At 44.7% G+C, this 24,723-nt stretch overlaps 2 protein-coding genes and 1 non-coding gene across 3 annotated transcripts in view; 1 reads left to right on the top strand and 2 right to left on the bottom strand.

The window, feature by feature from the left end:
• The window catches only part of NUP160 (nucleoporin 160), a gene marked incomplete at its 5' end in the record, with an annotated part of 46,399 nt that extends 28,974 nt beyond the window's left edge, over positions 1–17,425 (top strand). Inside the window, 14 exons of the mRNA XM_045291116.1 lie at positions 482–630; positions 1,735–1,830; positions 2,047–2,141; positions 2,234–2,330; positions 2,418–2,523; positions 6,770–6,930; positions 8,012–8,072; positions 9,005–9,115; positions 9,284–9,407; positions 10,043–10,144; positions 11,510–11,651; positions 13,816–13,941; positions 15,265–15,369; positions 16,475–17,425. Of these exons, the coding sequence (XP_045147051.1) occupies positions 482–630; positions 1,735–1,830; positions 2,047–2,141; positions 2,234–2,330; positions 2,418–2,523; positions 6,770–6,930; positions 8,012–8,072; positions 9,005–9,115; positions 9,284–9,407; positions 10,043–10,144; positions 11,510–11,651; positions 13,816–13,941; positions 15,265–15,369; positions 16,475–16,564 (1,565 nt within the window). The remainder of the gene's footprint in view (positions 1–481; positions 631–1,734; positions 1,831–2,046; positions 2,142–2,233; positions 2,331–2,417; positions 2,524–6,769; positions 6,931–8,011; positions 8,073–9,004; positions 9,116–9,283; positions 9,408–10,042; positions 10,145–11,509; positions 11,652–13,815; positions 13,942–15,264; positions 15,370–16,474) is intronic.
• Positions 17,426–20,488: 3,063 nt separating this feature from the next.
• LOC115869862 (small nuclear ribonucleoprotein G-like) lies at positions 20,489–20,758 on the bottom strand. Its single transcript, XM_045290843.1, has one exon. The coding sequence runs from the start codon at positions 20,756–20,758 to the stop codon at positions 20,528–20,530; it is 231 nt and encodes a 76-aa protein (XP_045146778.1). The 3' UTR covers positions 20,489–20,527.
• Positions 20,759–24,416: 3,658 nt separating this feature from the next.
• On the bottom strand, positions 24,417–24,519 carry LOC115869931. Its single transcript, XR_004046446.1, has one exon. It is a non-coding gene; the product is annotated as a U6 spliceosomal RNA (small nuclear RNA).
• Between the last annotated feature and the right edge of the window lie 204 nt (positions 24,520–24,723).

A 24,723-nucleotide genomic window follows, 5' to 3' on the forward strand; every position in this document is an offset into this window, starting at 1 on the left:
AAGCGTTTTGTTGTGAACTGGGTGATGGTTTACAGAGCAGATCAGTTTTCCATTCAATAATTCATACCCATTTGAGGGACATATTATAGTTTATTTTTTCAGTTAATAGAACTTGTCAGGTAAGGTGATAAGTTAAAGAAAAACAGTACATATCAACAGATAAAATGGACACAGGACAGAAAATTGCGAGTGCAGTAGGCTGTCTTAAACAGTTTTGTTTAGAGCAGTGGTTCTCAACCTTCCTAATGCCGCGACTCTTTTAATACAGTTCCTCATGTTGTGGTGACACCCCCAATCATAAAATTGTTTTCATTGCTACTTCATCACTATAATCTTGCTGCTGTTATGAGCCAGGCGACCCCTGTGGAAGGGTCATTCAACCCCGACGTTGAGAGCCGCTGGTTGAGGGTTTGACCGCCTTGGCACATGAGTCCCAGAGTTACCATTTACCGCACCCGGAGTTGGAGGACTCCATTGTAAGTCACTTTGTTTTCTCCTCTCCCTCCCCAGGCTCTGGAGTGTTTCTGCCAGGCAGCATCTGAAGTGGGCAAAGAGGATTTCTTGGATCGCTTGATCCGCTCAGACGAGGGGGAGGTGGTGTCCACCCCCAGGATGCAGTATTACGATAAGGTACCAGTGTTGGGCTCTTCCTGCACAGCAATGAAATGGAGAATTACTACAAGTAGTAACTAGAGGTAGATCAAGCTTATAAACAGGACTAAGCAAAAGAATTGTTTCCATGTGCTTGAAAAGCAAACAAATCTATATTTTTGGAAGTCAAGATTTGTTTGTCAGTAGCAACTGGAAGGAGTCACGTGGAGATCTGGGGCTGATGATGATAATTTTGTCACTCTTCCTCCAGCTGCTGGTTACCAGTGGATACCAGGGCTTTCGAAAGGCTCGTGGAACCATTCCACGAACCTTATCTTTCTATTTTTCTGAGAACTTTTTGGAGCGCCCACGTAAAAGATGGTGGAATGTTTCTATGAACATTTCAAAGCCCCTCAGGGCCTCTCTCCCACGGTGCACTAATATACTAAAGTCATCAATAAGGATGGGGCAGATAAATCATTGTTTTTAACTTCCTTTATGAATAATACAAAAATCCTTTTAGTTCTGGATTCTAAGTTATCACAAAGTTTGCATTATTTTGAAGTATAACATGTTTTTTATGTGGGCCCATGATAAGGATACGGCTGATTGAGTATATACAAAGTAAACATGCACGGGGAGTTGAAAAGATCATGGGATTTTCCGTAAACCTTTCACAGCCCCTCGTGTTGCAGTGTGTTTTGGACCTTCAGTTTCTCATCCACACCCTGACATCTTTGTGAGCTATTTCATTATTTTCTAACTCCTGATGAAGGAACAAAGGCAATTAAAAGCCCTTTACTTAATCCCTATATCATTCATTTATTAACCAATTATTAAATCCAATCCAAGTTTTGTTGAAGAGGTGGTCATATTATCTCTTCACTTCACCTGCCTTTGTTGCAACTTAGCGAGCAAACTGTGCCTGTCTCCTAGAGAAATTAGTTCAGTGGTAATATTTGGGAAAAGAAATAAAGTATATCTAAAAATATGCATCAAGTATTCCTGCTTGTTATCAGCCTTTGATTTATTTAATCTTTATCTTGGCTAGTTATCTTTGTAATGCGTTTAAACTTAAATCTGTTTCTTGGAGGCGTGCACCTGTACTCATTTGCTGTAGCATGTTCTCCTCTTTCTGCTCAGGTGTTGCGTCTATTGGATGTCGTTGGTCTGCCGGAGCTGGTCATTCAGTTGGCCACCGCAGCCGTAACAGAAGCAGGCGACGACTGGAAAAGTCAGGTGAGAACTCCCTCACATGGTGGAGGTGGTGGTGATGGTCGTGGTGGTGGTGGAGGAGGTCGTGATGGTGGTGGTGGTGATGGTGACGGCCATGGTGATGGTGGTGGTGGTGATGGTCATGGTGATGGTGGAGGAGGTGGTGGTACTCGTGTTCTGGAGCTCTGTCACAGCTGTGGTGTTTTGATTTCTTTGTGCTTTTTCCAAATTGATCTTTAGGCTACTTTAAGAACATGCATTTTCAAGCATCATTTGGATTTAGGTCACAACAGCCAAGCCTACGAGGCCTTAACACAAATTCCTGATTCCAGCAGGTAACCTCCCACCGCTTTAAAAGAAGGTGATGTACCAGCCTTGTTTAAACCGAGAGGACGGTTCACTGCCATCGTGCTCCTTTCTCTCCTAGGCAGTTAGATTGCTTGCGGCAGCTGGTGGTGGTGCTCTGTGAACGCTCACAGCTCCAGGACCTCGTGGAGTTTCCCTATGTGAATCTGCATAATGAGGTACTTCTCTTCACCTGCCGGTGACTGGAAAAAGCTGCTGGTTGCCAAGATTGCGACTCACTCTGCCATCTGATTGCTCCCCCCCAGGTTGTCGGCATAATTGAGTCACGAGCGAGGGCTGTGGATCTCATGACTCATAACTACTATGAGCTTCTGTATGCCTTTCACATTTATCGCCACAACTACAGAAAGGGTGAGCTACTGACACCACGGTTGTTGGGGCAACCTCATTGATTTAATCATAGTTTACAAAAAAAAAACCCCAAACATCACTCTTGTGTTTGACATATGTACGTTTTCCATTTTTCTTAACCACTGGACAAAGTATTCTCGCTCGCATTTGGGGGCATGAAGTGTACAAACCTGATGAGCTTGGCCATTTTGGAGCTTCCTCCCGATCCTAGGGGCGTTTTCCACCAGCGCCTTGGTGGTGCAAATGATTAAGCACTTTGCTGTTTGCCGAAAGGTTGGCAGTTCCGAGGCAGCCAGGGCCTCTGCAGGTCAGCCACCTGGCCATCTGCCTCTGTTGAGTTCTCGATCCAGCAGAGCCAGGCACACGGGGTCGCTGTGGTTCAGAAACCGCACACAGCAGAGGCCATCCGACTGTCAGAGGAACGTTAGCTCGTTCACGAGAGGTGCTGCTCAGAATGCCTGTGGTTGGCTGAGTGTTACTATGCTATGTTGCCATTGGCCACCTCCCTTTATTTCAATTCTTGGAGAAAAATTCTGACTACTTAAATACAAGGGGGCTGCGAAAAGCTTTGGGGAAATTCCATTTTCTTTTCATTCCATTTTCCATGAACATACGCAGCCCCTTCGGGTGCTTGTGCCGCCTCGCTGTAGGAAAAGTTAGCGTTTGTGAGCTGTGGCTGACTTGGCACAGGCCTTCAGTTCCACGTAAAATTCTTAAAGAGGAATCAGTGTTACTTTACAACTTTTCATATGATCCCGTAATGACAAGTGGAGGTGTATCGCGCACACACCCATATGTCCGTCACCTGAACTCACCATTGTTTCGCTCCCTCCTCTCCTTGCCTTCCTCCTCCTCCCCGCCCTCCCTCCCGTCCATCTACGCTGATCTTCCCGGGAGGAGGTTGTCGCGTCATGACTTCAGGAGTCAGTTAGAAAGGGGCTTCATACCATTGATGGAAAAATGGGATCCTTTTTTTTTTAAATCATTTTATTAGGGGCTCAGACAACTCTTATCACAATCCATACATACATCATTTGTGTCAAGCACATTTGTACATTCATTGCCCTCATTCTCAAAACATTTGCTCTCCACTTAAGCCCTGAAAAATGGGATCTTTGCATAAACTTCTAAAGTAAAGTGACCAGGTGTCCCGCGATGTTTTTAAAAAGTCCCGAGTTTTGGAAAGACTGCACGACAAGCTAGGGTATACAGTTTTCGGCTGCCACGTGGCTATTTCGCCAGGATATGAGTTTTATCAATGGTGTCCCGCTTTAACAATGTTAAAATCTGGTCACCTTATTCTAAAGCCCCTTTACCCCTTAGCACATCACCTAAGGAGAGTCTCCTATGTAGCATCCAAGTAATTATCAAAATGAGGAAATCAGTAGATTGCATTTAAATGTTACCTAATGTGCTGTTAATATTCAAATGTTGCCAATTGTCACAATGTTGGTTTGTTCTCGCGCTGTCTTTAATAACACATTCCTGCAGTACTGCCTCAACCCCGCCCCAGCTCCTGGCCTGCGATCACAGGCGGGTGGTTGCGTTCAGTGGTCCTGTCTCTGGGGCTTCTCTCATCTCTGGGACACTTCTTTTGGCTTGGCATTGTGTTTAATCTCATTGATCCTTTTTTTAAAGTGCAATTCGGTCACTGTAGTTGAATAAACCTTGGTTTGGATTTGTAAAATGACGACATACCTTTTTCAAAAAAAAGAGGTTCACTGCCATTGGGTGAATTCTCACAGGAATCCTGTTTCCGAGACTGTAAGTCTTTGTGGAGCAGAAATTGCCATGGAGCGACTGGGGAGTGTTGAACTGCTGACCTTGCAGTCAGCAGCCCAATATGTAGCCCACCTTATCACCAGGGCTCTCACCTGTCTTGATCAAGACAGCTAACACCAAAAGGGTGGCATGTCATGTCTGTTACCAAGCCATATTGTACAAAATACCTTGTAGTTCCCCAGGGGACAGCTAGATTTTTTTTAATCACTTTATTGGGGGCTCTTATAACATTCCATACATCAGTTGTATAAAGCATATTTGTACATAGGTTGTCATCATTCCCAAAACATTTTCTACTTGAGCCTTGGACAGCTAGAATTTTGTACCACTTTAGTCGGATAAATTTTTCATTCGTTTCTTGCTAATTTCCATTAGAAAGAATTGATGGTGATAACTTGTAGTCACGTAGTTAATATTCCTAAAGACAAAACAGGTTAGCATATTATTTTCTTAAATCACACAGGAAGAAAAGTATGAGTGAGGGGGCTTCTAAACACTTGTGGGAAAAAATCCATTTCTTTTCATTCAATTTTTCGACTAAATTTTTTAAACGTATCCCCAACCCACCCCCACCTTATACTATTAAAGAGCTCTAGTTTGCGTTCAGAATCACAAACTCCACTGCAGCATCCTGATTGGGACCAGTTTTAGGTAGATGAACATTCTGGTCTTTCAGGAGCAAGGCTGTTCTGTCTGATTGCAAACACTCAGAAAATATTCGTTAGAATAAAAAACAATGTTTTTTTCGTTGAAAAATAAAATTAATGCTAGTTTTAGGAATCCTATGTAGCCCCCAAACATCATGTGTTTCAGAGATCTTTCTCGATGTGTGCAGCTAAAATCTTCTGAAAATAAGAGGCTGTGTTCTCTTGTTGGGAGTGCACACAGCAAGACATGCACCCGTTCTACCGTTTCTGCCGGCACAGTTCAGTGACGCCGATTCCATTCGGTGAATTGTGCAGCTTCCCCGTGCTCTCTTGCTGAGTTGTTCCTCCTCTGTCGACATAAACGCATTGCTCCCAGAAGCCCCGGTCTAATCTTTCCAGTGGTGTTTTCACTTTGATCCTGTAGACATGTTCGTAACCGAGCATAAAGCTCCGCTATTGTTCAGAAAGCGTAAGGGGCTGTCTCTGGTGTCAGGTTTAAAGATGACTGCAGGGCAGATGTTCCAAGGGCTCATAGAGCCTCCGTGGAGCCAGACAACCAGGGGTGCAGGGGAGTTTAAAGTCTGTTCTTCATTTTCCCTTCTATAAGACCTCGGATCAAAACATTCAGTAACGTTCCTTTTTCCAGTCTCCTGACACTCGAAAGAGTTTTTCAGGAGTCAATTAGCTACAAGCTCCGTATCCTCCTCCCATGTCTGACTTTTCCTTCCTTTGCTCTTCCAGGTGAATAGAGACCAATTGCTCCTCCATGAGCCGCTTACTGGCCTTTAAAATCCAGTGAAGGAGGAGCACTAAACACAATCTGCGGCTAATTAACTTGACCCTTCCGTAAGAGGGAGCCAAACCCTTGGAGGTTTTGGGTGGTTCATAAGCTGCCTCAACAGCTGTTCTCGTGTAGTTGTTGTACATATTTTATAGAAGGTGTCCAATCTGGCTTTTCCCAGTCTCACAACTTAGTGATGACTATTCTAATAATTGGGCTCAAACAGGACAATTGTGAGGAGGGCTGAGGACAGCAGTGTTCCTTCTGATTTGCGTCGAGTCGCTATGAGTCAGAACAGACTCGACAGCACCTAAAAGCAGCAACTTTATAATAATGGATTGTTGCCGTTTTTCCATCACCATTAAACTCCCCTCACCCTCTGTCCTGCCCTAGGTGACCACTAGTGACCTTTGAGCTCTATATGTCCCCGTTTCTTTTTTGTCTCAGTGGAGTCATACAAGATTTGTCTTCTTGTGATGAACTGACAGCACTCAGCATAATGTCTCCCACATTGCAGCGTGTGCCAAGAAGTCGTTTCTCCTGGCTGGGCAGTGGTAGAGGACTTTTTCTTAAGTCAGTCCGAGTGGCACAAGAAGTGTTTTGTGCTCAGTTGTTATTAACATAAAGACATAGAGATTGGCGGTTTGAACCTGCCCGGTGGCACCACAGATAAAAAGCCTGGGGATCTGCTTCTAGGGGGATGCCAGTCAAGGACACCCCGTGGAGCGGTGACCCTCTGTGCCCGGTGTCCCTGAGTCAGTCAGCAGTGACAGCTTGTGAAGAGGCGGCCAGTAGAGTGTCCACACAGGCTTTGTTTCTGCATGGGTGACAGTGGGACTTCTTCACCCTCGCTGGGTTTTTGCACTGAGCATGGGAAGGTAGAATCAAGGAATCGTACGTCTGGTGGGTGGGTTTTATGTTAACTGAACTCAGTTTTATATTTTCATGCAGTTAAGTATAACATCCAGTCTCGGTGTGGCTAACGAATCACACTTTTAAACCCTAATGCCTAATCTGATGTATTCTTTCCTCCTAGCTGGCACGGTGATGTTTGAATATGGGATGCGTCTCGGCAGAGAGGTTCGGACTCTCCGGGGACTGGAGAAGCAAGGCAGTTGTTACCTGGCTGCTATTAACTGTTTACGACTCATTCGGCCCGAGTATGCGTGGATAGTGCAGCCAGCAGCTGGTGCAGTGGTACGAAAACTCCGTCCTAGGGTTTGGGGGTCATTTAATTGATTGGATTGACTCTTTTCAACTCTGACCTCATTTGGACTCCATTTCATTTTAAATCACCTCTGGCATGTTGGTGAGCTTAATGGATTTTGAGATAATGGTGACACATCGTTTCCCTGTTAGTTTCCAGATTCAGAATTGCTACAGGGAAGCTTCCCTGTGTTGCCAGGTGGTCTTGGAAGTAGGCCTGATTGGCTTTGGGAAGATAACTCATCTTTTGCAGTCCAATTATCCTCTTGACAGAGAGCAGACGTGAGGAGGATAACATCTGCATCGTAGGATTAATTGAGATGTTTTATGTAAACTCGTTGGAACCATTTCTGTTGCCATCATCACATCAGTCCCAGCCTGCAGCAGTGTCATGTGTGTAACAGTTGAACTGTGCTCTGTAAGGTTTTCTAGTGGCTGAGTTTGTTGGAAGAAGATCAAGCGGCCTTTACTAGGAGGTACTTGAGTCTGCAGCCTACTGGTTACAGCTGGGTGCTCACCATTTCCAGCACCCAGGAGCTGGTACACGGGAATCCGTTTGACTTGTACACAGTCTTTAGGGGTGTGGCCTCTGAGCTTTTTATGTTAGGTTGATGGGGTCGTATTTGTCCACCTACATTCTATTGTGTGGTTTCTGCATTTTCTAAACCTTTTCCCCCCCGAGGGATGGGTGAATAAAATAACTCCATGGAGATCAAAGGTGTACCTTGGACTCTTAACTTTTCATAGCTAAGTGAGCCCACTGGTCACATGCGCCCATTTCTTTGTCCGTTAGTTAAAATACTTTGTAAGAAGAGCTGTGCTCCTTGAAATAAAAATGTGTATGTAAATTTATAGTGAGAGAATTTCGAGTATGAAGGTGCCAAGTCACTGGTAAGGATGTCCCCCATGGTGGGGATGGCCTTCGGTGTCCTGAGCCGGAGTGTGTGTGGGCTGTGGAGTGGCGCACAATGTGCTTGCTGCACCTCAACCCCAAACTCTGTGTGTTAAAATACAGTGGGGTTTTTTTTAACGATAATTCTACTTTTCACAATTCATTCCCTTGTCTTGTCAGTATGACCGCCCGGGCGCGTCCCCGAAGAGGAACCACGATGGAGAATGCACAGCTACCCCAAGTGAGTCGGGCACAGACAGCCCTCGTCCTTCACAAGGCACTGGGGAGAAGGCCCCTGCTTTTTTGTTGTTCATCGTTTTCTTTCTTTTTCCTTTTTCCCCATAAATATGATTTCTTTATAATTGAATAATGTATATGTGAGGTTACACATGTCAGCGTCATGTTATCTTTGGGTTCAGATAGTGTTCTTTTTTGGTTTTTTATAGTCATTTTATGGGGGGGGGTATTTCTTTTTGTAAGGGAGAGCGCAGACTCAGTCCCCACCTGCTTGTTCTTCGAAGACTGTGTGGCCATTGCAGAAATGAAACTCACTGAAAACGAGTGTGTGTTTGTTTGTGTTGGTGGTTGTATTAAATCAACTTAGTGTCAGGCTTTTTTAATCACTTTATTGGGGGCTCTTACAGCTCTTATAACAATCCACACATCAACTGTATCAAACACATTTGTACATGTTTAGGGCCAGACGTTTATCAGGTTCTTTTGACATTTACTTTTATTCATTTATTTATTTGTTATTAGAGAGCCATGCTATCTTTCCATAAAAAGTATAAGCCTCTCCAGGGGGCATGACTGGGTTCTAATTTTACCTCTCATCATGGGCAAATGCCTTCCTTAATGAAAGCTAACAATGCTTTCCAGTGGGAAGAAGTCAGTAACATTTCCCAGAAACACCTTGTGAGTGCCTCCTCGGTGCAGCTCTTGCTAGGATGCTGCTGGGCCTTGGACTCACCGGCCGAGGTCTGGGAGCCGAACATGTGAGGCTGGGCCTCGCTTCACCTCAGCATTTGGTCAGCCATGTGCTGCTGCTTTCCTTTGGAATTAAAAGGGGATGCTACTGAATGTCTAGTCTCCTGGAAGTGGGCAAGGGGAATGTATCTACTCGTCACATCCTTTGAACTTGGGGGATTAAAGGTGTTTTCCTTTGACTCCTAGCAAATAGACGAATTGAAATCCTAGAGCTGGCAGATCTGGAGAGAGAGTGTTCCTTGGCTCGCATTCGACTCACTTTGGCTCAGCATGACTCATCAGCAGTTGCAGTTGCCGGTAAGAATTCAGCCCTGTCAGTAAGTACAGCAGCACACATACTACGGGGGTGGGTGGGGGTGGGGGAGCGCGGGGTTGGTAAAGCCTGCCTTTTCCTCAGATCTTGTCGTGTCCGTATCAATGCTGTCTTTCCACGGTGGCACTGCAGAGCCTTTTCCATCTCCACAGGCAGCTCGTCGGCGGAGGAGATGGTTGCCCTCTTGGTGCAGGCCGGTCTCTTTGACACTGCCATATCCCTCTGTCAGACTTTCAAGCTTCCCTTATCGCCAGTCTTTGAGGGGCTTGCTTTCAGGTACACATAAGACTATAGTTTTGTTTTTCACTTTGTTCACTTGCTCTTGAACACCCTTGTGTAAGGCTCATTGTAAAGTCTTTAGAAGAAGACATGATACTTAGTGTGAAGCAGTAGTTACAAGCTGTTTGAGGTTTAAAGAAGTTTTCTGTTTAGTCCATGCAAAGGCTTCAAATTCCTTTTCAAATGCCTGATTGTGATGAAAATTCAGGTGACTTTACATATTTTTTTAAGCCTAGGTTTATAGCTTTCATGAGAAATCAAAGGATCCCAGTCTGTTGGGCCACAAAGGGTGGAGCCCCGCTTCCACCCCTTAGGAAACCTGTCAGCCCTCTAATCATTATTTAAAATAGTTCTTATTTGAGTTACCTTGTACGTAGCTATTACTCAAGTAGTCTGTGAATTAGAAATATCTTAAAATTTCCAGAAATCTCCAGTTATTTTCTCTCAGAAGTAAATTGTCTGCTAGCACTGGCCGCAGACTCCGCGGTCCTCCAGTTGTGTGCTGTGAGAATATGACGTCCCGTAGTAAATTCCACAGAGACCAGAGCTGAAGCTGTCAGCTGACAACAGCTAGCAGAATGGCTTGGTATCTTTCAGCCATCCGTTGTGTGGGGGGACCGTTTTCCTTGCAGATGCATCAAACTGCAGTTTGGAGGCGAAGCAGCACAAGCAGAAGCCTGGGCCTGGCTGGCAGCCAATCAGCTCTCGTCCGTCATCACGACCAAGGAGTCTAGGTACAGTCCTGGTCTTCATCCAGCCTCAACTGGACTTTCCCGGCTCAGGGCTACAGCCCTCTTTCCTTGATTGTACTGTCATACAAAGATCTCCCCCTCCCCCTTACCCACCCACCCACAACTTTTTTTCTCGCTTTGCTAAGTTTGAGGGCAAGCTGGGGGGGTTTGAAATTAGTGAGGCGCCATGTAATTTATGGTCTAAGCCAGGACGACTTTGCCTATGGAATGTCTCTCAGTCTCCTTTCCCACATCCCCCCTCCTCCGAGACTTTTTCGCTAGTGCGTCATCAAGCAAACGTGTTGGTCCTTTCCCGCCGTTCCGTCCACTGGCTGCCGTCACAGTGTCCTCTGATCGCTGGTCACCCACTAACCTCCATTCTCGGGAACCCTCTCCAGGATACTCCTCGTGTAGCTCAGGCAGTGTCTGCCGGATGTCCTTTACTTTGTTCGGAATCCTTCTCGGACATCGCTCACTCTCAGTAACCTTTCCTGTTTGCGATTGCAAGCAGCGCTTTGTGTGATAGAGCTGAGGACATTGGAGTTGTGGGGTTTTAGAATTCAGGCGTCTTCTAACAATTTCGACTGGCACTTGAGAACCGCTTACTAAAACCTGATTGTTGTTGAGTCCGACTCAGCGGCCTCAGTGTACAGCAGAGCGAAGCACTGGCTGGGCCTGCGCCTCTTCAGGATTGTTGTTATAAGTGGTTGGTGGTAGAGACATTTGAGAAATTCCAAACCATCTCGTTTATAATACTATAGGAAGTCCCCAATTCGTAATAGGATTCCATGCCACTGGCTCGATTGGAAGCTGGTTCTGACATAAGTTGGATACTTTTTTCTTTTCGTTATTATTGTCTCCTTTCACCAGCATCTTCATGAATTTGGGCTTGTTAGTTGTCTTTGCATTTGTAGGTAAGGGGTCCAGGGTCCACTTTCCTGGCCTTTTTCCTGCTGGTACTATTATCAGTTTTCTTTTAACAGTCCAGTGTCCTTTGAGAAAGTCTTTTCAGTCGAGATTACCCACCCCCATTGGAATCCCCAGATACAGCTGTTATAACCTTCGGAGCTGACCTCCCCAAGTCCCTTCACTTTTTCTTTTTAAGGCACCTTAATGAAACTAGCACAAGTGTGTTACTGAGAGAACTTATCTCTTGCCATCCACTCACCACAGAGACATGTTTACATTTGGAGTAAATTCATATGAGTATGAACTTTAACCGGAGTAGCAATACTTTTTTGACTTGTGTTCCTATTATCCATCTACTTGTGAGCTTCTGAAACTTTCCCTTTGTAAATTCATGTGTTAACTGGTACGACAAATTTCTGTTAAGCATCTGAAACCTATGAATCCTTATGCCTCTTCCAGTGCTACCGACGAAGCATGGAGGCTATTATCAACTTACCTGGACAGGTACCAAGTCCAGAATAATTTGTATCACCACTGTGTAATCAACAAGCTCTTGTCCCATGGAGTGCCTCTGCCTAACTGGCTCATAAACAGCTACAAGGTAAGTGGTAGTCGTTGTCATCCCGAATAATTTCATGACATGATTAAAGAGGAAAAATTGAGTGATAATTTATGGAAGCATACTGATTTGTATGTTTTGGGCAGCTTCTTAATCTTAACTAAAAACACAGGAAACAATTGAACTCAAATGCCGTGCCTCACGCGCTGCCGTGGAGTTGATTTTTAACTCCTGTAGCCCCTTGAGGACAGACTGGAGCTGTCTCTTTGAGTTTCTGAGAGGGTCAGTCTTGACTGTAGTTGAGAGCACCATCTTTCTCCACAGATGTGCTGGTGGTTTCAACCTGTTGACCTTGAAGTTAGCAATCCAGCATGTCACTCACTACACCAGGGTTCCTATGCCAAAGCTAGTATTAAGTACAGAGTTAAAGTTCCACGGGTTAGTGATTAAGTTAATGCCTGCTTGTATGTTCACTGTGATTATGCCTCTGCTGCATGTGTGTCTGGATACCGTATATACTAGGGTATAAGGTGAGTTTTTCAGCACATTTTTAATGGTAAAATTAAGTGCCTTGGCTGATACTCAGGTTGGCTTATACTTGATTGTATACAGTAACGGGAAATTTCACAAAAATGGGTAGAGTAGTTAAAATACTAATCAGTTTTGTCAAAATCTGGTTCTTGGACCCCCTGTATCAAAATGATCAGAGTGGTGGGATTGTTCAAAATATTGATTCCTGACCTAGCCCAGACATTAGGGTCATACGACCTGAGAGGGGTCTACACTTTAATAAGATCCTTCATTTAACTTTGATAACACACTTAAATTTCAGGGCTGCGGTATCTGAGCCCCATCAGAGCTTTATGTTGCAGCTGTTGAAGCCCACCTGCCCCTGACCTACTGAACTCAAACTTGGGGGGAAAGTGTATTTTAAAGCTGCGCAGTTGATTCTGGTACACAAGAGTGATTAAGAACTCTCAAGAGCATGTTGTGCTTGGTCAGGTAGAGCTCCAGCAAAAGAGAAGACGCCCTCAATGAGATAGATGGACACAATGGGTGCTGCAGTGGGCACCAATATAACCCCTATGTGGCGCGGGACCAAGCACTAGCTCATTCCGTTATGCGTAGGGTACTGCGAGTCAGAACCAAGTCAATGGCACCTGTTTAGAAAAGAAACGCACGTGTTGTGACAGTGGTAAGCATGGATAGAATAGCGCAGTGGTTCTCAGCCTTCCTCATGTTACGACCCCTTCATACAGTTCCTTGTGTTGTGATGACCCCCAACCATAAAATTACTTCCGTTGTTACTTCATAACTCATTTTGCTGCTATTATGAATCGGGCGACCCCTGTGAAAGGGTCGTTTGACACCCCACCACCCCCAAAGGGGTTGTGACCCACAGGTTGAGAACCTCTGGCATAAGGAGAGTTCACCCAGGCAGGATCAGGTAGTGTTGGTCTGTGAGAGGGGACCAGTCCAGGTCGCCCAGCAGCAGTACAACAACATCCATACCTCAAAACCAGGAAAGGTGGGGGGTTTTGCCTCTTGTTTTAACTATTTTATAGTTAGAAAGTATAGAGGGTGATGAAAGTTAAGATTGTGATCATATTAGGTAGGATATGGAAACACAGTTAACACAGGATAACTAATAGAGCCCTTCTGAACTGAGACTTTATTCACTTTTCACTTACCCCAAGTGAATTAATACTTTGAATATTCAATATTGATGATTCTTTTAAACTTTTTTTGCTCTCTCTTTTTTTAATGATTTTATTGGGGGCTCCTATAACTCTTATCACAATCCATACATACATCCATTGTGTCAAGCACATTTGTACATTTGTTGCCATCATCATTCTCAAAACATTTGCTCTCCGCTCTTTTAAACTTCTTTTGTGATCACCACCCATAAATTTCTGAGAATTGGTGAGGACACATGGTATCTTTGGTACTCAGCATGGCTGGGGGTGTTTGCTGACTTTTACACTTGGAAACTGGAGTAGAGAGGAGTTAAAATTTGATCACAAAATTGGCAAAGAAAGCCTCTTGACAGGTGAGGCTTCCAAAGGTTCCTGGACTCTTGGGATCCAGCCCTTCTTGGTCCAAGAGACAGAGGAGAAAGGCAAGGAGCGCAGTACTTAGACTGAGGAATGTAAACGGCAGGGTCTGAATTGGCAGATGTTCTCACGCACCTGCTTTTTTGCAGAAGGTTGATGCTGCTGAGTTGCTTCGGCTGTACTTGAACTATGATCTTTTAGAAGAAGCTGTGGATTTGGTTTCAGAATATGTGGATGCTGTTTTGGGAAAGGGACATCAGTACTTTGGAATTGAGGTAGGCAATACAGACATTTCTCTCTCTCTTTCTGGTGAGGTCGATCATGAGAATGTCTTTGGTTTCTCTTAACTTTGCTTTGTGAAGTAGATGACGGCTTTCAGAGCGGGTCCTAGTTTCACATGCAGCAATTCATAGGCGTGCTGATTTCAGCTCTTCCAGTGCAGTCCCCTCAGTGCACCCTTATTTGTCCCGCTTCCTCCTGTGATTCCTGTTTCCCTGCCTCCTCTGACCTTTGTCCTGGGAGCAGCGCTGCCCTTTTGATTTTACAGGAGTGAGGAGTTCACGTCCAACCCTGGAGGGTAGGGGCCATATCTTGGAGATCACATCAGTATTGTTTTTTGCCTATGTCTTAACACATCAAGTAAGGTGAGGGTCGTCCCCAGGTTGTGAGTGTCTAATTTATAGACAACTCCTTGCCCTTCAAGCAGGGCTGGAATGTTTCGTACCAGTTCTATCACGGATGTTTTCGATTTGGGTGGTTCATCACGGGAACCGAAATGGAAATTGTACAAATGAAAGCCCTGGAGGGGCAAGTGTGGAAGAGGCCTGGGCGTCCTTTGGGGAGCCTGTTCCCTGAGGTTGGATTGCTGGAGGACTGTGGGGTGCACCTACATTCAGAGCCAGGCAGCTGGCTGCTGTCAGTTTGGATTATAAAGCTGCTTCATGATTATGTAAATTTGCCCGCTCTGAAGCTGTTGACCCAGTGCTGACTTAGCCAAGTCTTCATCACAGTGCACGTGCAGCGTTTAAACCATCAGAAAGGCTATGAGCCTGTCCCTGCCCTAAAGTCAGCCTCAGCAGGAGCCATATGCCTATGTTCTGACTGACCCGCAAATTCAACTCAGAGACACTTCCGAAACACTAGCAACGGTATCGTTCTTCCAGCAATCTGAAGGAGTTTTGTTGCATCTGTGTATCATTAACAGATTTCAGTGCTGGTGATCTGAAAGTTAAACAGTCCTCTAATGTGATATTTGTCCTTTTGTGATTGACAAATTTCACCCCGATAGTGTTCTCCAGGTCGGTCTGTGCCATGGTTTCGTCGTCATTTTTAACACGGCATAAAACCAAAACCAAACTCACTGCCCTCGAGACAATGCCCACTCCTAGTGGCTCCAGGACATGGTAGGGCTGCCCGGGCTAGGGCTGAGCCTGTAACTTCTCAGGAGGAGAAAGCATCTGGTGGCTTTGAACTTTGAGGTTAGCAGCCCAGCGCAGACCCACTCCACCAGCAGAGCCCCTTCAGCACTGCATAGTATACAGAAATGGTACGTTTGTAAGAGTTTTTCCCAAAGAAGAAATACTTATTTTTCCTTTTAGTTTCCCCTGTCTGCGACAGCCCCGATGGTCTGGCTCCCGTACTCCGCCATCGATCAGCTTCTCCATACCCTGGGGGAGAATAGTGCCAACAACCACAACATCGCAGTGAGTAACCCTCCTCGTGGGCCTTGGGCCCTCCCCCCGCAGCTACACCGTACTGCCTGCTCTTCAGCTCTCAGGAACTCAGGGAAGGGCAAAAGCCATTGATGCCCCCAAGCAGGCTGCCCCAGACCCTTTGTAAATAGAGCAAAGAATTAAAACAACTTCATTTATTCAGCACAGCTAATGAGGACCCATGTGGGCAGCCCAGACAAGGGCTGCAGTCCATTCCTTAGGCCATCATTGAGTAAGACGGGCACAACGGGGTACGCAGCTCCTGGAGACGCGGTATAATAGGTTGTTGTTATTATTATTATTATAATAGGTTATCCTACTGGGACCCGGCAGATACAGCCACATTGCCCTGGGCACACATAGAGTAGCTGTTCAAAGTACCTCATTATAGTGTGGTGGCTTACTTATTTCTCAGGTAGACCTGGGTGGCGTGTTTCCTGAGCCTTCTCGTCACACTTAGAGAAGATGTTTCTAAACTAGTCAGTGACTCTCAATACTTGTCTGTGTTTGTCTTCCAAACTGATAGGCAGAAGCAAGACAGCTGTAAAAATTAGTTCTGCGGAATGGGTCTACTCAAGTGAGGTTAAGTCAGACGTTAAATAATTAAAACACTTAAACTGCTAACCCGGTGTTTTCACTGGGCTACTAAAGGCTAGTTAAATCTGCTGCAGCCTGGATGGTTGTGGAGGAAGCACTAGTGATAATGCTTTATTAAAAATACTGGTGCAGGGAAGCAGGATTATGGTACTACAACAGAAGCCTAGTTTTAGCTGTCTAGTTACAGAGCAAACTACTGACCCCGAGCCATCAGGTGAGCCTGCAGGACAGAGAAGCACTGCCCCCGGAGGGTTCCCCAGGCTGTAAACCTTTGCGGAAACCGACAGCTGCGTCTTTCTACCCCAGTGACCACCCACATTTCAGTGAGCAACACAGCACTTCACCACTGGGCCACCAGGGCTCCCTCCAGCTTCACTTACTGGGGACTCAGTGAGGCGAAGCAGCTTCCACAGCAGATACTCAAAGAGGTGAATGCCACCTGTCCGTTCCTCTCCTGGAGCTGTTTGGTGATGCTGTCCCTCCTCTCTCTCTTGCACAGTTATCTCAGAAAGTACTCGACAAGCTGGAGGACTACCAGCAGAAGGTTGACAAGGCAACTCGAGACCTGCTATATCGCCGGAACTTGTGACCTCGATGGTTAGCTAACTTTTGTAACCGCTCGGTGCCTCTGAGGACTTGAGACTTCTCTTGCAGGAGCCCCGTCCCTGCAGCTGAGTTTCCTAACCGTAAATGGCAGGTGGGACAGCCAGCCAGGTCTGCTTTCTGCCCTGCTCAAAGTCAAGGGCTGCCAGAGGCGGAGCCCTGGGCCTGCGGGTGCTGCTCACAAACCCTCCCACGGTGTCTGGTCTTCAGCCTTGGTCTCCAACAGCTGCTTTTGTATGTGACTCACAAGCTTTTTTAGAGTTTCTATTTTTTTAAAGTACCGAAGATAGTCGTTATCGGCAAATCACAGCCCGCCTTTACCGTCCAGGAGAGCTGGCAGTGGCTGGTGTGTGGCAGCTCTCCCCTCCAGAAGCCGTCACCGCAAATCCTGTCATTCTTCCCGGTCACTTTTTGTATTTCAATGGGACGATTTTGGTCCAGAACTGATATGTATTTTCTTTATTGCGAACAGAGGCTAATGATTTTTGCGTACTCTCTTCATTATTTATTGTGGAGTTTTGTATGATCTTCAATAAAGATTAAGGTGAAGCTGGAAAGGGCGACCATCTGTTTAAAAGGGGTGTGTAATCTCACATCTGGTTCTTGAAACCCAAGCTGAATGAACTCTTAGCTAAGAAAAAAAATGGGGAATCCATTATCTATAAAAACAACAGATTTTCTATATAAGTTCTGTTCATTTCTATAATTTGTGACGTCAAGCTGGACTTGATCAAACTGTCTCATGTGTATTGGACCGAAATATAAACTCTCCTGGTCAGAGTTAGAAGAATTCATGCCCACAAATTTTGGGGTAACATTGAAACTAATAAAGTCATCTTGCATTTTTTTTCTGTGTATTAAAATTCATCTTAAGAAAATAGTGTGCATACTGATTGTTGTTATGTCTTTGGCATAAAACAAGTCGTGTGAGTTTCCTTCCCTGTGGTACCCTTGCTGTAGGAATTTAGGCCTGTGACTCATCTTCACTTGAGTTGTGGGCCTGTGGTGACTAGAGCCCTTGCCCTCCCAGCCGTCCAGAACTGTAGCTTTCACCCACAGTAAGAAATTTCACTCACACCACGACCTTCACACATAAAAGCTTCACAAAAGATTACCCTTCCTGTGGCTCCTGCTCCCGACCCACAATCTGAAAGTTACCGTGGGGTAGCCATGGCTACGGGGCAAGAAGTAGCGAAAGACTGACCCTGTTCTAGAAGCTTATCCATTGACGTTGCTGATCCAAGCAGTGGTTTCCATGGTGGCAGGTCACAAGACACCAGCTTTTCCTGCTGCTGCGATCTTGGATCGGCCCTGGCACCCATACTTAGAGCCAGCTCAGGTCTCCTGTGTGATTTCATCTACTTCCCTCACCTGGATTGCCAGTCAAGCGTAGATGGTACTTGCCTGCTTCCACTCCCCTCACCTTTGCGGCTGGACTGATATTTTAATAATCCCTAAGAGCATCATTGTTGCCTTCCCCCCCTCCCCCACCACCACCAATTCCAAACATTTTTTAAGGGTTTCCTTCCTTTTAGAATAAAACAGTGTCCAGTCCTGCGTCACCCTCTTAATCACTAGGTTGTTTAAATTTCCCAGTTCATTACTATGCTAGTCTACCTCACCAAGAGTGTCCCATGCCATCAAGAGCCCCTCTGCTTCACAAAACAAAAATTGATATCCTTCCCAAGCAATTGATCCCTCCTAATGACATCTCCAGGGAGTCCTAGTGTTGTAGTTGTTACCCATTAGGCTTGTGGGTTGGCTAGAGAAACAAATCCAGTGACACGCATAAACGCGTAAGAGGGAGCTTTATGTCAAGTAATTATACATCAGGCAAACATCCCAGTCCAGATCAGGTCCATTAGTCCAACACTAGTCCATAATTCCTCTTCAGACTCATGCAGCACATGCAATGATGCAAAATGCAGGAAGATCACAGACCGGTGGATGGAAAGTCTTGTGGATCCAGGCCTCTGGAAGGTCTCAGTGTGGCTCACCAACAGGAAGGTGAAGGCAGACGGGGGAGGTGCCCAAGACCCACCTTATGAGAAGGCCATACCCACAGAGAAGTACCATCAGGCTGTGACTTGATTGACAGGCTAGACTCTACCCCTACATTTTATAGCTTCAAGTTGAAAGGAAATGTAACTACCATAGACTACTGCTTGTCAACTTGACACCTGTATACAATTCTTTAGCCATATATAATTTTTTAAAACAAGGACAATAAAATCACTTTTGTGCCGTAGAATTAAGCTAAGATGCATACAACTCAAAATGTGACACCCTCGTTTAAACAATACTGTATAAGTGAATGAAACAAAAATAGTCTATACTTTAACTGCAGTTTTGTGAACACTTCCACCATCTTATAATCCTATCAACATATTCCCCCACCCATGAGAGTTTGTTAGCCACCCACTTCCTGTGTCCCCACCCCCACCCCATTTTGGGTATCCAATTTACTACCTGTATCAATCAGCCCAGTGCTCTGAGGAGACAAGCATGTTCTTTGATGTGAAGAAGCTTCATTCCAGTTCGAACCTGTGAGTCTGCATCCATAAGCAAAGTCAAATCAGGACAGGTTGCCCATAAAGTCAGCAGTAGTATATCCACTAATTCAGACCCAAGAATTTTATCTCCATCTGGTTGGGTTCCGGTCACCTCAATGTGGGCCACCTCTCTTAGCCTCACCAGGGTCCCATTGCCTTTTGACCATGGGCCTCATCACAAATTTTCAACAACCCCTATTCCCCGTTGGGCTAGGGCATGCCATAGGATCAGGTACCGCACAACTCTTTAAACTTCAGACCTGCCAACTCGCTCTTATCTTCTCTAGTCCCTGTGAACCAGGTCCATGGGTTCCAGGGGCCAGACTTAACCCGTCTCTCTATTGCTGTTTTTCTCCCACTGAACAAGTGGGTAGAAAAGATTAACATAATTCTAGTACAGGCTGCCCACAGGCTTCCTTTAACATTCAGTCCTAGAGAGGAGAATATCTTCATGGCTCCAGGTTTTTGCAGGTTCAGGAGCAAACCTCCAGTTCAAAATTCAAAGGGCCAAAATGGCTCCTTTTTCTTCAGTCTGCCAACAGCTGTCATTGCAAGTCCTTTCAAATGCAAATGCCCAGAGCACTCAAGGCACTGGGTAGGGTTTATATTTTCAGAGCCTTCTTTGCAGACATGTCTTAGACGCATTTAAAGATCTAATTGAATGTCTGCTGGAGGCAGTGGGCTTACAAACTATTTTCATACTTCCCAAATATCATTTTTATCACACATATCAATATGTTGGGGGGGAAATCATAATCCTAGAACAGCCAGATCTGAACACATTCTTAAAACAGTCGAATTCAATCCTTCTCTAAGCTATCCCATTTGTATGTAATATGACCTTTTGCTTCTGGCTGCGTCAAACCAGGGCTAAGCCGTCTGTCAGCCATTTCACCAAACAGCATGGTCTCAGAGGAGTTCAAGGGGCAATTTCACCCTGAGCTCAAATTTTTCATTTATCACATGCATTTTTGCCATTTCAGACAGGAATTGCCAAAAACAACTTCTAAGAACCAAAACCTTCATTCCCCATATCTTTGCTAGAAACAATCAAGCAAACGATGTAGCCACATCTCACCTCTGGCTAGCCAAAGGAAAACTACCACAAGGCAGTGATCAAACAGCCATCTGCTCTCCATCTTCCTGGTTTATTTCTTTAGTATCCCCCTCCCAAGGTACCATAATGTGATTGACTAGATTAATAAATCCAGTGATGCTTATATATGTGTAAGAGAGCTTTATATCCAAAAAGAGAGAACTTTTTTTTTACTATTATAAAAGTTTATTTAACAAAAAAAAAAATTGAACGTGAAAAATGTACATAGCCTCATTTTTACACTGTAGTAAAGCAGGGTGCGTAGAAACAACTGATGTAGATAGACTGTTGAACATAGCTATCATACTCGCTCCAAGGCTTCTAACATGATGATACTATTGCCTCTTATCACCACCATTCCAATATTGTTCTGTTGTCCACTTGTTGCCAACTCCACACATTCATCTATCACAAGATTCATAAAGGGATCAAATCCCCAAAGTATCCCTTGGACATGCCTGCCACCATTTAATTTCAATAATAACTTCTTGTCCATAAATTTTTTCAACTCGGGTGGATGAGCCTTGCTCATTATGTTTTTTCTGGAGGGTCAGCGCTGCCTTGAAACACGAGAGAGAACTTTATATCAAGAAGCAAACATCCTAGTCCATAAATCCAATACTAGTCCTTAAGTCCCTCTTCAGACTCACTTAGCCACAATTATATTGAGAAAACATCCCAGTCCAGATTAAATCTGTAAGTCCGATATTAGCCCATATTTCCAATATTAGTCTATAAATTCCTCTTCAGACTCACGCAGTACATGCAATGATGCTGAATGCAGGAAGATCACAGGCCAGTGGGTGAAAAGTCTTGTGGATCCAGTGGCAGTGAAAGCATCTCAGTCCTGGCGAAAGTCTCCACGTGGCTCCTCCAGCTCCAGGGCTCTGTCTGTCATCAGCATGGTTCCATGTGGCTTGTCCACAGTAAGGTGAAGGAGAAAGAGTGTGGCCTGCCTCCAAGGAGAAAGAGGAAGTTCCCAGAATTCTCATGAGAAGGTCACACCCACAAGGAGACATCAGCAGGCTGGTCCTGACTGATAGTCTAGACTCCACCCATTCACTCTTAGTATCCCCAGGTGGACAGGAGATTTTGTAACTAGCACTCCTGCCATTAAGTAAATAAAGGTGTGGGGGGGGGGAGAGGGAGTACGTAAAGTGTGAAACAACCAAAATGGAAAGTATGCTCAGCATTCACAAGCTGAAAGAACCGAAGAAGAGAAATTCCCACCTCAAGGTGCAATACTATAGGATTCTATGGGTGAAATAACGGATGATTCGTGAATCATCAAAAGAAGCTGAATGTGCACACTGCTGTTGCACAAAGAACTGATCAACATTCACCCAGTGGAGGAAGTAGCCTAGATTGAAGAATCAATGGTTCTAAAGGAAGGCTGTCCCCGCTGCATTGAGAGCACTGCCCAAACACAAGGCTCCCAAATTGGCAGAATACAAAGCAGCAGGTCTGCACACATGAACTCAACACTGTAAATGATCACTTGTCTATAGGGCAATACATTTGAAGAACAGAAACAGATCCATGTTTGTGCCCACTCCAAAGGTGATTCAACAGCATGCAGAAATGATCCAAAATGTCCTTAGTGTTACACACGTGTACAATTATGCTGAATATCAAAATGGTTGCAGCAATGCATCAACAGGGAACTTCCAGAAATGCAACATGGATTCAGAAGAGGAGGTGGAATGAGTGATATCACTGCTGATGTCAGATAGCTCTTGTCTAAGAGCAGAGGATGCCAAAAAGATGGCTAGCTGAGTTTTATTGACTATGCAAAGGCTTTTGTGTGGATCGTGACAAATTATGAGTACCATTGCCAAGAATGGGAATTCCAGAACACTTAATTGTGCCCAAGTAAAACCTGTACATAGATCAAGAGGCGGTCATTCCAACAGCACAAGGGAATACTGCGTGGCTTAAAATGGGGGGAAATGTGCATACTTTCACCATACTTACTCTGTGCCTATACTGGACAAATAATCTGAGAAGCTCGACTTATATGAAGAGCACAGCTCGGGATTAGAGGGGAACCCCCTGCCTGAGAGTTTGCCTTTCCAGTCCAGATATTCTGAATCACAGTCTAAAAATGCTAAGTAAGATCTCAAAAGTGTTGAAAGCAAAGGTGTCACATTGAGGACTACAGTGCTCCCCACCCAAGCTTTGGTCTTTTTTTTTTTTAAGCTTTGGTTTTTTTCAGTTGCCTCATTTGACTACAAAAGCTTGGCAATAAAGAAGACTGAAGAAGTGGTGCCTTTGAATTAAGGTGTTGGCAAAGAACATCGAATATACTGCACCAGGGACTGCCAGAAGAATGAGCAAACCTCAGATGGAAGAAGTGGAGCCAGCATGCTCCTGCAGCGTACATATTTTGGACATGTGATCTACCAGAAGGGACGAGTCCTTGGAGAAGGACATCGTGCTTGGTGAAGAAGAGTCCGCAATAAAGAGGAAAGCCTTCACTGAGATGGAATGACACAGTGGCTGCAACAATGGGCACAGGTGTAGCAATGATTGTGGGGATGATGCAGGACTGGGCAGTGGTATCACACACACAGGGTCAGGTCATTGTCACACACATCCTACCTCGTGGACCGCCTCTACTAGACAAGAATCATCCATGTTTATTATCAATTTTATTCTTAAAAGAATTTGAGAAATATATTGCTTACATATAATTATTTATACAAGTATAAATAAGACCTATGTTGAGTTACAATATTATTAACTAGGTGGAAGCTTTCCAAAAAATTTTTTCCCAGGGGGAACCTACCACAATGATTGACATATAACCCTCTCCCAGGGGGACTAACAACAGAAAAGTGGATGAAGGGAGACAATGGTCGGTGTAAGACATGAAAAAAAAATTATAAATTAACAAGGGTTCATGAGGGAGGGGGAAATGAACTGATACCAAGTGCTAAAGTAGAAAGAAAATGTTTTGAAAATGATGATGTACAAATGTATGTACAAATGTGCTTGACACAATGGATGGATGTACCGTATGGATTGTGATAAGAGATGTACGAGCCTCCAATAAAAAGATTTTTTTTAAATAATGTTAAATTGGAAAAGTTTTGTTGTAAAGTTAAGGGGGAAATCCTAAAAGTCATACAAATCTAGAAAATTTAAATTAAAAAAAAATGAATCCTAGGAAAAAAATAATAAAATAACAACCCGGAGCCAGGATGACCGACCGTACAGCTAAGCGTTTCCAGGACACTTCTGTTTTTATCTGTCGTTTCAGTGCAATCCCAGCAGTCCCCGTCCCTCCTGAAGGTATCCCAGTTTGAATCATATATTATATTTCTTTATTAATTATATCAATCCTATAACATCATCATACCTTACTAAGAATGAGCAGTGCTTGAACAATTTCTAGTTTTAATTCTTGTCAACATGACTGATTCCATTCCCAAACTGGATCCTTCCAGAATCCCGACCCACGTCTTCTAACCAGAAGCCATCCAAACTTTGATCTTCCGAATCATGATCTAGGACTGCTCGGAGCCCAACACCAGGAGGCGTAACCGCTCAACTTCTTCACAGAATCTTCTTCTTGCAGAACATAGCGAAGAACGCAGTCTCGGGGCTCCCCCATGGGGTCATAGCCCAGCTCAATTGGTCCCAGCTGGAGATGGTGTGGCCCAACTTCAGCAGAGCCTGTCAGCACCTCTATTCGAGTGACTTTTTGTGGCTCTTCCACCACCACCGTCAAATGGTTGTCTCACACAGGATCATAGGTAAAAAAATAATTTTCACCCAGAGTGTGAGCGTCTTGTGGCAACGTATTCACTAAAGCAAACATGTCCGTAATGACACTGCGTAATAAATAAATAAAATAAAATAAAACCTTTCCCTTTATGATGGCTTCTTTCTAAAATAACTTACTGGCTTAAGCTCATAAATATTAATTACCACAATATTGTAGCTAAAGCACCAGTACATTTGACAAAATTAGTGACCATTAAACTCTAATACCTCCCCTCATAGAAGGGTCACAAGGAAGGGACGAGCCAGGCAGGGTGCAACACAGAACCAACAAAACATACAACTTTCCTCTAGTTCTTTAATGATTCCTCCCCCCCCCACCAACTATCATGACCCCAATTCTACCTTACAAACCAAGCCAGACCAGAACATGTGCACAGGTACAGATAAGAGTTCTTTTTTTAAAAGATATGGAACACTTCACGAATTTGCGTGTCATCCTTGCACAGGGGCCATGCTAATCTTCTCTGTATCGTTCCCATTCTAGTGTATGTGCTGCCGAAGCGCTCCTGACAGGCAATCCAGGACAGACAACCCCTCAGGAGTAACAATGGGAGTAGTAATGTCATAAGGGGAGGGGGAAGATGGGGGGAGGGAACCGATTACAATGATCCGCATATAGGTTGGAAAGAGGGAACCAATTACAAGGGGGCGGACAACAGAAAAGTGGGTGAAGGGAGACGTCAGACAGGTCAGGATATGACAAAATAA

The sequence above is a fragment of the Echinops telfairi genome, unplaced genomic scaffold, assembly GCF_000313985.2.
Source record: "Echinops telfairi isolate 266 unplaced genomic scaffold, ASM31398v2 ScPeMD7_60;HRSCAF=208, whole genome shotgun sequence".
NCBI classification, from domain to species: Eukaryota; Metazoa; Chordata; class Mammalia; order Afrosoricida; family Tenrecidae; genus Echinops; species Echinops telfairi.